The sequence below is a fragment of the Podarcis muralis genome, chromosome 2 (genome assembly GCF_964188315.1).
Source record: "Podarcis muralis chromosome 2, rPodMur119.hap1.1, whole genome shotgun sequence".
Lineage (NCBI taxonomy): Eukaryota > Metazoa > Chordata > Lepidosauria > Squamata > Lacertidae > Podarcis > Podarcis muralis.
The window spans coordinates 110,550,346-110,562,950 of NC_135656.1; the positions used below are offsets into that span (position 1 = coordinate 110,550,346).

Here is a 12,605-nt window from a genome sequence, read left to right on the forward strand (position 1 = left end):
AGTTTTCTAGTTCTACGTTCACGGCTCCCTTTCTCAGCCGTGGCATCACCAGCTGTCCTTAATAGGTACTTCCGGTCCTGTTTCCCACTACGTATCCTCGTTAACAGGTAAAAGCGGCCCTACCGGAAGTGCGCTGTATGTGTCTCTCTGCACTGCGCCTTCCACCGGGCTGTTGTGAGCAACGAGTTGCTCTATAAGAATTGGGAGGCGGAAGTCTGGCTTTAGGGTCCTTTTCCACCGAGGGTTGGCCACGGAACTGCCTGTGTAAAAACATGTATGATGCAAGTCGGTTGCAATACAGGATGTCTATTTATTTATTTCATAGAATCATAGAGTTGGAAGAGACCACAAGGGCCATCGAGTCCAACCCCCTGCCAAGCAGGAAACACCATCAGAGCACTCCTGACATATGGTTGTCAAGCCTCTGCTTAAAGACCTCCAAAGAAGGAGACTCCACTTCAAAGAAGGAGAATCTTCTTTCTATTTGCTTCAGAACATTTATGCACCGCTTAAGCAAACAAAGAAAGAAACAAAGCAGCAACCCTCAGCGCGGTTTACAAAAAAGATAAAGCAATAAACTGGCAACCCTGCATCAAAAACATACAAAAGTTTAAATGCTAAAAACAGGTCAGAATGAGAATGCCCTATAGGGGGAAATAGTCCCCCATATATCCGTGTGACGTCCACACAGCTGCATCTGGCGAGCAATGCTTTAAAGCAGCAGTCTTGTAACAGCTTTGATTAGGAATATATATGTATTAGGAAATTATTATATTTGGATGTATTAAAGTGTTTTTTGGTGATTGGTTTTTGTTGTTGTTGGAACTAATAAAGCAAAATTAAATAAACAAAAGGAGTATCTCGCCTTAACTCCTTGTAATTTAGCTTCTGCATGGACCATGCCTTGGATCATCACCCTGCCCAGCCTAACAAAGCCCTCCTCTGCTGCCCCCTCAAAGCACCCCACAACTTACGACTCAACATTTTCCCTTCCACGACTCCCCCCCCCCCTTGTTCCTCTCCACCCCCACCACCAAATCATTTAGCTTGATGAAGAGTTCTGGAGAACTGAAAAAAAACTTGCACACTATTCCATGACTTTTATGCTGGCCTAATAAAGGTAGTTTATTAAAGGGAGACAGGTGGCGCTGTGGGTTAAACCACAGAGCCTAGGACTTGCCCATCAGAAGGTCGGCGGTTTGAATCCCCGCAACGGGGTGAGCTCCCATTGCTCAGTCCCAGCTCCTGCCAACCTAGCAGTTCAAAAGCATACCAGCACAAGTAGATAAATAGGTACTGCTCCGGCGGGAAGGTAAACGGCGTTTCCATGCGCTGCTGTGGTTCGCCAGAAGCGGATTAGTCATGGTGGCCACATGACCCAAAGCTGTACGCCGGCTCCCTCGGCCAATAAAGCGAGATGAGCACCCGAACCCCAAAGTCGGTCACGACTGGACCTAATGGTCAGGGGTCCCTTTACGTTTAATAAAGGTAGTGGCACTACTACTGCTCTTTCCACATTCATTGATTTAGTTACTTATTTACTCAGTACTGTATACCACCCTCCATCTGAAGATCTTGGGGGTGGGGTGGGGAGTTTAACAGCATAAAAATACAGAATACGACCACAAAGGACATAATATAAAGAACAAATCAAGCCCGTAACCCTCCCCCACCCTCACATCCCACAAAGACATTTAAAAGGACACAGAATGTTAATCCTTTGTAGGAGGAACACCATCATTTCCTGTGGCAGCACCTGCGGAACTCCCTGCACCTTGAGACCAAGCAGGCGCGCCTTCGCCACACCCCTTTCTACACCAGCTGAAAATATTCCTGTTTTCGGAGCCTACCCAGATGGTTGAGGTAGCTTTAATGTGTTTTAGTATTTCTTTTCACATGCGTTATAAAGTGCGGGAATTTTAATGAAACGAACAAAGGAGTCAATCAATAGCGTTCTTACAGGGATTTCAGAGTATTTATTGCAGGGCAATATGCAGGGGGCGAGGTGCTGAACTAGGCAAGGGAGATCGGAGTCCAGGCCCTCAGATCCTAACAACTGGAAGGGGGCAGAGGTGCATAACGCTTCTCCTTGTTTTCTTAAAATGAAGAAAGGAAGGAAGCCACCAGTTGGGATTTGGAAATATAATAATAATAATAATAATAATAATAATAATAATAATAATTATTATTATTATTATTATTATTATTATTATTTGTACCCCGCCCAGCTGGCTGGGTTTCCCCTCTGGGCGGCTTCCAACAAAGATTAAAAAAACATTAAAATGTCACACATTAAAAACTTCCCTAAACAGGGCTGCCTTCAAATGTCTTCTAAGCATGGGTATATTCCTGCATTGCAGGGGGTTGGACTAGATGACCCTCGGGTCCCTTCCAACTCTACAAGTGCCATGCGCTGCAAATTGGTGGCGGTGACGCAGGCGTTGCAGCAGACGGCTACAGGCGGGGTCCTTCCGCAATGGGAAAGTAGCACGTGGGGGGGGAGAAGCTGCAGCCGGCTGGATTTGCAGGTAAGAGGAGGACCCCGCCCCTCCCCTCCCTTCCCCTGAACCCAGGAGTCCTGCCATGGGGGGGTTCCCCCACCCCGAGAAAAAGACCCCCCCAAGCATTTCATTCATTACCGGAGAGAGACTTATTGCAGATTCTCAGTCCAACCCCTTCCCAACCCCCTCTAGCGCCCCATTTGTCTCCAGCAAAACCTGGGAGTTTCGACTCCTGTTCCCAAGTTTACTGCAGTTTCTGGTTTCCTCCCAAAGAACCCACAAAATTGCTCATGGATTTCCTCCCGCCATCCAAAGCTGCCGGCTGCTGCCAAGACCCCGCCGCCAGTCACTTCCCTGCCCTCTCCCAGAGTCGGTGTAAGGCAGTAATAATAATAAATAAAAATAAATTTCATTTATACCCCGCCCTCCCCAGCCAAGACCGGGCTCAGGGCGGCTGACACCAAATATAAAAACGATTGAAATACAGCTTAAAAAACAAGATTAAAATACATTAAAATTCAACCTCATTTCAGTACTAGAGCTATATGGACCCGATGGCCTGCCTCAATATAAGGCAGCTTCTTAGGTCATTATTCCCATCCCAGAGTAGTTTACTACCTGCTCCTCACTGTAGTTTTAATTTCGTCAATCAGCCGGTCTCTCTTTCTCTCCCACCCTCAGCTTATTAAATAAAAACCTGAGCCCAAGTCCAGATTTAAACAGTTAGTTCTTTTTCTCATCTGTCCCCCACCCCAGTTCACATGCAGATAACTTGTTGTATTTCCGATGTAAACTCCGAGGTCTGTTGTTTGATTATTCGTACAGTGGTACCTCGGGTTACATATGCTTCAGGTTACAGACTCCGCTAACCCAGAAATATTACCTTGGTTTAAGAACTTTGCTTCAGGATGAGAACAGAAATCGTGCTCCGGTGGTGCGGTGGCAGCAGGAGGCCCCATTACCTAAAGTGGTGCTTCAGGTTAAGAACAATTTCAGGTTAAGAATGGACCTCCGGAACTTAACCTGAGGTACCACTGTATTGGTACCACTGTATTGAGCTGGCGGGATGCAGATTTAACATCCTTTGCCTCATGCCAGCAGAATAAGGTCCCTTTGTACTTACGCCAGTTAATTTATTTGGATTTTTGACATGTCATGGTTACAAGTCCTCGGAGCTTGTGACGTCGAAATAGTTTAAAATAAAACCAGATACTTGCCTGTGCTTCAAATTGCACATGGCTTTTTCACTCAACTGTCGTTTGAACCTGTTCCCCCACCCCAGTGCCTGAGGGAGAGCTGAGAGAGGCACATCTGGGAGCCAGGACTCCTGAGTTCTCAGGGTGGGGACTGGGGAATAGCAATAGTAATAATGACAGTTCACAACAGGGATGAACCTGCTGAAAGGCAGGATTCCCATGACATAGAAAGAGTTTGAAGGCGAATTGGGGACCAGGTCTCTTGCCGATTTAAACTCCTCTCCTCCATATGGTGGTGGATTTTTTTTAAAAAAAGACCCATAAAGTTGTAAGGCCTTTTATACTTAACTCTGTGGACAAACATATTGGAGGTTGGAAATACTGAGGAGAGAGCTGTCTGTTCTAGCCACCTGTGGCATTTGTATATTTGCCCTAAGTAAGTAGACCGATGAATCCTTGTTTGCATATTGCATCACCTCAGGTGGACAGAAATCAGGTTTGTAGTACAGTGGTACCTCTGGTTAAGAACCTAATTCGTTCTGGAGGTCTGTTCTTAACCTGAAACTGTTTTTAACCTGAGGTACCACTTTAGCTAATGGAGCCTCCCCGCTGCCGCCGCGCAATTTCTGTTCTCATCCTGGGGCAAAGTTCTTAACCCCTATTTCTGGGTTAGCGGAGTCTGTAACCTGAAGCGTCTGTAACCCGAGGTACCACTGTACTGGCCTCGTTTTCTGCTAGAACCTTGAGGTCTTCCAACTGAAGCCTCAAGCAAAATAATTTTGATTTCAGGGATTTGGTTTGATGTGACAGCACTGAGCTGAACTCATAGTTCATTTTCTCTCTCTCTCCCCCCACTCCCAGTTATCACCTCCCTCAACTTCCCTCCCCACATCTCAACAGTGCAGTGGTACCTCGGGTTACAGACACTTCAGGTTAGACGCTTCAGGTTACAGACACTTCAGGTTACAGACTCCGCTAATCCAGAAATAGTACCTCGGGTTAAGAACTTTGCTTCAGGATGAGAACAGAAATCGCATGGCTGTGGCAGCGGGAGGCCACATTAGCTAAAGTAGTACCTCAAGTTAAGAACAGTTTCAGGTTAAGAACGGACCTCTGGAACGAATTAAGTTCTTAACCTGAGGTACCACTGTATCTTGTCCTTAAATTGTTGTTAAGCAGTTAGGAGTTGGAAACCTTCACCAGTCTACCTCAGATCACCCAGAGATCTGTCAGGAGACCCCAAACTACCCTCTGCCCATCTCTGACCTACCTTCCTGTAGCGTAAGTTCCTTCAATCTAGTCTTACCCTCTGCAGGAGCAGAGAACGTCTTCTCCTTCTTCTTCACGACAGGCCTGTTGTATTTCCAAGAGGGCTCTTAACGTCCTTCCTCTTAACGCTTTCATTGCTCTTTCTTTCCAGGTCGCCATGCCAACTCTGTACCTTTCCCCTCATCCGGATAACTTCCAGAATCTGCGGGTTCTGGTTGCGGCCCGCTATGGCCGACACGAGCCCAGGGTGGTCGCTCTGCCTCCTGACAAGGAGCTGGGGAATCCTTCCTTCTCTGTGCCCAAACTCCCAGCCCTGGAGACCCAGGCGGGCGTCCGTGTCTCTGGCGCAGCGGCTGTTTCTTACCTGCTGTGCCCGGATGCCATGAGAGGGCAGAGCCCAGAAGCCAGCGCTCTGGTACGGCAGTGGGTCAGTTTCGCAGACTTGGAGATCGCTCCTGCGGCCTCCGCAGCTGCTTTCTCTGTGCTGGGGGTCTCCAAGCAAAGCAAACAGGTGAGAGGCAGGCTAACTCTGCTGTGACGGGGTAGGGTACTGTGTCTAACCCATAGCGGAGTGGTTAATGGAGTGAGCTGTGAGCCAGGAAGAAAGTGGGCAGGGCGGGGGAGGAAGTGTTAAAAAAAAAAAAGCTCTGAGAAATAACTCTCGTTTATTTGATACAAATGAACAAAACGAAAAGCATAAACATACATACAAGTGCTGTACGCTTTTCAGCACCCGCCCAAAACGTTGTTGTTTAGACCAGCCTAGCCAGGCATGTATAATGCTGGCTTGTGTTTTAATCTGGTTTCTAATTTTTCGTTTATTTTAAATTTTTTTGGAAAGTTTAAAATAGTTGCGTTTAACTGCTTTGACTGATAATTTTATTGCTCTGTTCTTTTCGCAATTTGCTCTAAGGATTTTCTTTTAACAGTTGTGTGCTATATACCGTATTTTTTGCTCTATAGGACGCACCCGACCATAGGACGCACCTTGTTTTAGAGAACAAGAAAAAAAATAATCTCCCCCTCTCTGCTCAGTGCCCCTTCAGCGAAGCGACAGGAGAAAGGAGCCTCTTCCATTTCTCCTCCCGCTTGGCTGAAGGGGCGCCGTGCAGCTCTCCCTCTCTGCTGAAGCTGGGAGAGCAAGACTCTCCTGGCTTCAGCAAAAGGAACCTGAAGCCTGCGGAGCGCAGCGGGAACTTGTGCTGTGCTCCGAAGACTTCAGGCAGCTATCCCTGAAGCCTTGAGAGCGAGAGGGGTCGGTGCGCACCGACCCCTCTCGCTCTCCAGGCTTCAGCGAAAGCAGCGCGTAGCCTCCGGAGCGCGGAGGGAGCGCTCCCTCTGCGCTTTGGAGGCTTCACGTTGCTATCGCTGAAGCCAAAGAGCCTGCATTCGCTCCATAGGACGCACACACATTTCCCCTTAATTTTTGGAGGGGAAAAAGTGCGTCCTATAGAGCGGAAAATACGGTACATTTTGCCAAATGAATAAATAAGCAAGCACACTATGCAGCTGAGCCCCACGTTGCTCTGCGCTGTTTTCTTTCCCTACTTTTGCAGGATCCAAAGGTCATGGCACCAGCGTGTTTAACAAGACCTTAAACACTTTTTGATTCATTGTTTTTGTTTGATTTTAACTCCCCCCCCCCCCGAATCATGAGCAAGGGCATTTCGTGAGCTAGACCACATTCAGGCCGGAAGGCACACAGTGGCAGGGAGTAGTGCCAATGTACCTCAACAGAGTGGGAGGGTCACCTTTAATTCAGGGACCCCTTATGCAGAAAGGCCCTGCAAGGAGTCCAGGCGGCAGGTATATTCTGAGCATTGTACCATGAGAGGCTGTGGTTTGCGGGTGTGATCACACACTCCTCTTGCCCAGGTGACAGACCGCGCTGTGGCAGAGCTCCAGAGTCTCCTTGCGGTGTTGGACGGCCACTTGAAGCTGCGAACATACCTGGTGGGCGAAGCCATGACGTTGGCCGACGTGACAGTTGCGTCTTCTCTGTTGCTGCCGTATAAATATGTGAGTCTCCCTGCAGTATCCCTCCCATCCTCTGCTCCAATGGGGCATCGGTAGCATAATTTTGCAGCAGTTTCTACTACTCTGCTTTTGTTGGGGCAGGGAATCAGTGGCTCTGCACTCTGTTGGTGCTGACCTTTAAAGCCCTAAACGGCCTCGGTCCTGTATACCTGAAGGAGCGTCTGCATCCCCATCGTTCAGCCCGGGTACTGAGGTCCAGCGCCGAGGGCCTTCTGGCGGTTCCCTCACTGCGAGAAGTGAGGTTAAAGGGAACCAGGCAGGGGGCCTTCTTGGTAGTGGCGCCCACCCTGTGGAACGTCCTCCCTTCAAATGTGAAGGAAATAAGTAGCTATCTTATCTGTAAAAGACATCTGAAGGCAGCCCTGTTTAGGGAAGTTTTTAATATTTATTGCTGTATTGTTTTTAACACTTGATTGGGAGCCGCCTAGAGTGGCTGGGGAAACCCAGCCAGATGGGTGGGGGTATAAATAATAAATTATTATTATCACTATTATTATCATCATCTGCAGATGTTCCGCCTTAACGGTGTTGTTGGCTTCCTGCCCTTCTTCTCACCTATATTCATAATGGTATATCTCGCGCTCGTGTTCCTCTCCTCATCTCCATATGATTCCTCTAGGTTCTCGACCAAGCTCTCCGCGCTTCATACACCAATGTCACCCGGTGGTTTCTGACCTGCGTCAATCAGCCAGAATTCCAGTTTATCTTGGGTCCAATGAAGCTGTGTGAGCAAACGACTGTAGTGGGGACCCTGAAATCAGATCTCAGAGGTAAGGTGCTGCTACCGTTGTCCTCGTTCCCAGACCCTCGTGAATTTGCTGAGGGCAAAGAAACCTCAAGGAAGAACAGAGGTACACTCTGTATTGCTTGGGAGAACAGGTTGTTGTTGTTGTTGTGACAGTTTAGTTTTGAACTGGGTAGGCTTTTGGGCTGACCTAGCAAGGCTTTTCTGTTCTTGTCACCCTCAATCTGAATAGGTTGGCCGTAGAGTCAGGGATCCACTGCTGATTTAGTAATAGTCATCATAATCAGCAGTCCTTTTTTTAAAAAAAGGAAAATAAGGTGTTGGTACTTACCATGAAAGGAACGCAGGTGGTGCTGTGGGTTAAACCACAGAGCCTAGGGCTTGCTGATCAGAAGGTCGGCGGTTCAAATCCCCGCGATGGGGTGAGCTCCCGTTGCTCGGTCTCTACTCCTGCCAACCTAGCAGTTCAAAACCACATCAAAGTGCAAGTAGATAGGTACTGCTCCAGCGGGAAGGTAAACGGCGTTTCCGTGCACTGCTCTAGTTTGCCAGAAGCGGCTTAGTCATGCTGGCCACATGACCCGGAAGCTGTACGCCGGCTCCCTTGGCCAGTAAAGCGATATGAGCGGCGCAACCCCAGAGGAGTCTGCGACTGGGCCTAATGGTCTGGGGTCCCTTTACCTTTACTTACTATGAAGTTGTTACAGTAAGTGCCACACTTTTAACATGGGGGGGGGGGAGGTGCCAGTACTTTGTACCCTTTAGTACCCCCAGAAAAAAGCACTGATGGTGATGATGATGATGAAATAAAAATAATATATTTCTTATTCCCTGCCCATTTGACTGGATTTCTCCAGCCACTCTACGCGGCTTCCAGCAGAAATACAAAACATCAAACAGGGCTGCCTTCAGATGTCCTCTAAAAATTAGATAGTTGTTTTATTTCCTTGACATCTGCTGGGAGGGCATTCCACAGGGTGGGTGCCACTACTGAGAAAGCCCTCTGCCTGGTTCCCTGTAACCTCACTTGCAGTGAGGGAACCACGAGAAGGCCCTTGGAGGAGGACCTCAGTGTCTGGGCTGAACAATGGGGGTGGAGACGCTCCTTCAGGTATACAGTATAGGAGTTTAATGGTTAGCACCAACACTTAGAATTGTGGTCTGAAACATGTCGCTCATAGAGGCACAGACTTTTTGGCAGCGGTGGGGAGATGTGGGTCTAGTGCAGGGGTGGCGAACCTTTAGCCCTCCCAACTATTTATCTGGGCTACAGTTCCCATCATCCTTGACCATTGGCCATGCTGGCTGCAGCTGATGGGAGCTGGGGCCCAACTGGAGGGCAGATGGCAATTAAGCAAGATTTATTAACAAGGCTGCTGCACATTGGTTTATTTCCTTTCCTCTTAAGAACCTAAGGCAGAGTTTTCAGAGCCCAAGGAGCTCACAGAGCCGCCCAAAAGCGCATCCCAGCTAAAGAAAGAAGCCAAAAAGAAAGAAAAACTGGAGAAGTTTCAGCAGAAGAAGGAAAAAAGCCAGCAACAACAGCAACAACAACAACAACAACAACAGGGGGAGGTAAGACAACAACAACAACAACAACAATAACAAATAATAATAATAATAATAATAATAATAATAATAATAATAATAATATCATTCCAGTAGCACCTTAGAGACCTACTAAGTTAGTTATTGGTAAGAGCTTTCGTGTGCATGCACAGAGTGAGGGAAGATTTAAATTTTCCAGAAAAGAAGAAAATAGGATCCTTGTGTGTGAGAGAGATATTTTTCAGTGCTGTCTATTCCAAAAAAAGAGCTCCCTGCATGTGGAATACTAGTGTGTTGGGAATTGAGGGATTCTGGTCTCGCCAAGATTTGAGCAGATTTGGGAGATGTTTGGGGAAAGGGAAGACAAGTTACATGATACTTACGCATGTAATGTTTTGGATAGATGTCCCCCAACTTTTGTTTAATTATTTTATTATTGACCGGGTTTTCTTACCTACTCCGTCACTGACAGTTCCCAGGGCAGGTTGAATCAATATAAAACATCATTTCAAACAATTTTCAGTCAGAAGAATAGAGTGGGTTTCTAAAATACACCTCAAGTTGGTATGTACGTGTATATATTGGTATGTACGTGTATATATGTGTGTGTGTATCACTAATAATAATAAATAAAATTTATTTTAAACCTCACCTTTTTCCAATAATAAATAAAACCGGGAAAAGGTGAGGTTTAAAAAATTGCACGCCGAACTTGCCTGATTTCAGGAAAATAGCAAAGAGCTTGGGGCAGGGGGCGATAATAGTGTTTGGGGCCTGTTTCCACCTTCCTGTCCCCATCCTGATTCTTTGCAGAAGAAGCCAAAAGTTGAGAAGAAAGAGAAGAAGGATCTAGGGGTCATAACCTACAACATCCCAACTCCCCCAGGAGAGAAAAAAGGTAATGTTAGTGGGGTGGGGGTGGGAGGGAGCTGGGCAGGGCTGGAGTTCTCTGCCCCACACTGCGCTCAGGCGTCCGACATGCCAACTGTGAAGCCCGTTAACCCAAGCGGGGCTCGTAATGTAGCCGAAGCAGCGGCACCCAAACACCGCAGGGAGGTATTAGGAGGCCTCGACGTCTCTTTTCTCCTTCCAGATGTGGAGAGCCCAATGCCTGACTCCTACAGCCCCCAGTATGTTGAAGCCGCCTGGTACCAGTGGTGGGAGAGCCAGGGCTTTTTCAAGCCAGAGTATGGGGTGAGTTTGAGCCTGGGGCGACTGTGGGGTGGGATTCTCTCACCCCACCCTACCGGGAAGGTAACATGGCCAGCCCAAGACTTTTGGCGCCTGAAGCCAACAACAAAATGGCCGACGCACACACCCCTAAGCCAGGGAAGAAGGGGCGAGGGAAGATTACATCACGGGTGAACAGGGGTGGATAAAGATCTATGTTGGGATTCGCCACCCCTGCGGACCTTCTGCCTGAGGCGGTCGTTCCGCCTTGCCTCATGGTAGGGCCGGCTCAGTGGCTGATTCCCGGAGGGCCGCCTGCCTCACGAACATTGCTCTCCTTTCCAGCGTCACAGCGTCTCCGAGCCAAACCCCAAAGGCCTCTTCATGATGTGTATCCCTCCTCCCAATGTCACCGGATCCCTCCATCTTGGCCACGCCCTCACCAATGCCATCCAGGACTCTCTGACCCGATGGTGAGGTTTCCTTCAGTTGCCTTGACTACAGCCTTCTGGCCTTATGCTAGGGCCCTTCCTAGACGTCTCTGTCAACGTGGACCCTCTGTGCCCCACCCCTTAACTGGCATTCTTTGGCCTTGCCCCAGTTTTGCCCCGTCTGAGAGCTGATTCAGGTAGGCTCGACTCCCAAGAGGCATGGGGCTTTGTATAGGTCGTTAACACATACATCCACAGAATGGGCTACAGTGCGCAGAATTCAGATTCCTGAGAATTGCTGCGCTTTCGATTGGAACAAAACAAGTTCAAGTTCCTAACCCTCATGGTCTCAAATATACACTTGAAAGGGTGTTCAGACCTCTGTGGCCTCTGTAGCGCCTTTCTCTCCCCATGGCTAACCCAAACAGAGGTATGCAAAATGGTGAATAGGCTAAATATACTACCATAATTTGTACAGAGGGACGCAGGTGGCTCTGTGCGTTAAACCACAGAGCCTAGGACTTGCCGATCAGAAGGTTGGCGGTTCGAATCCCCACGACGGGGTGAGCTCCCGTTGCTCGGTCCCTGCTCCTGCCAACCTAGCAGTTCGAAAGCACATCAAAGTGCAAGTAGATAAATAGGTACCGCTCCAGCGGGAAGGTAAACGGCGTTTCCGTGCGTTGCTCTGGTTCGCCAGAAGCGGCTTAGTCATGCTGGTCACATGACCCGGAAGCTGTACGCCAGCTCCCTTGGCCAGTAAAGCGAGATGAGCGCCACAACCCCAGAGTCGGCCACAACTGGACCTTTACCTAATTTGTACAGGTTGAAGAATTGTGGTGTTCCCGGTATGGAGGCTTGCATTTTAAATGAAAAGTAGCCTTAGGAGGCTACTCTTACGACCAGAGGATTCCTAGGAGAAGGATTTGTCCTGGAATTCTACTCAATATTGATCCAGAGCAGAGCCTCAACGTATAGTTAACAGCGTAAAAACTGAAACACGTTGCAGGATTCCCCAAAAATAGACCAGAAGCAATTATATTTCATCCAGCAGAGCTTTCCTGAAGGCAAATGAGCATAATGATCACAAATCCAATACGTTCAGGATTGGCACTGTCCATAAGAAATCCAGTTGCAGCAGACTTAACTTAAATTTACAATAACTTATCATAAGTCTAAACCTTAACACTGAGCATGCTATGTACAGAACACCGCACCAGAAGGAAAAGAGATAGAGAAAGTGAAACCCAGGCTCCTTCTGGCCCTACTTTTACAGTCAACATGACTTTGATTGAAAGAGATAAGAGAACCAGTTTAGGCCAGCTGTACTCAGCTTCTCTGAAAGAATAACTCAAATATCACGAGCCTTCTGCTTGTTTCTTTCACACAGAGAAGCTTCCAGAACACTCTTGAATTAAGTAGAATAGGAAAGATCTCTACACATGAGATCAATACTTTCTGTAAATGCAAACTGACAGGAATGTGGCTTGGACCTTTCCCCACTGCTAGTTTTCCTATTCAAAATTCCCCTGTCCCTGTCCATTTGCCTCTGTGGTATTCTGGAGAAAGAACCACACTTTCTGAGCACAAGTACGCCACCCTTTGAATGCTGGGGGGGGGGGGAACCCCAGGGTTCCCCAAACAGGAGCACGGCCTTCAAGGTCGACATCGTATGTCATGGGACAGGCATGGCCAAACTTGGCCCTCTAGA

General features: G+C 48.0%; 1 protein-coding gene across 1 annotated transcript in view; it reads left to right on the forward strand.

Annotated features, from left to right (window-relative positions):
- The first annotated feature begins 2,412 nt into the window (after window positions 1-2,412).
- VARS1 (valyl-tRNA synthetase 1) overlaps window positions 2,413-12,605 on the forward strand; it is a 35,619-nt gene continuing 25,426 nt past the window's right edge. Inside the window, exons 1-8 of the mRNA XM_077920943.1 lie at window positions 2,413-2,528; window positions 5,118-5,477; window positions 6,842-6,985; window positions 7,623-7,773; window positions 9,157-9,323; window positions 10,110-10,194; window positions 10,390-10,490; window positions 10,812-10,939. Coding sequence (XP_077777069.1) covers window positions 5,124-5,477; window positions 6,842-6,985; window positions 7,623-7,773; window positions 9,157-9,323; window positions 10,110-10,194; window positions 10,390-10,490; window positions 10,812-10,939 — 1,130 coding nt within the window. The 5' untranslated portion in view covers window positions 2,413-2,528; window positions 5,118-5,123. The remainder of the gene's footprint in view (window positions 2,529-5,117; window positions 5,478-6,841; window positions 6,986-7,622; window positions 7,774-9,156; window positions 9,324-10,109; window positions 10,195-10,389; window positions 10,491-10,811; window positions 10,940-12,605) is intronic.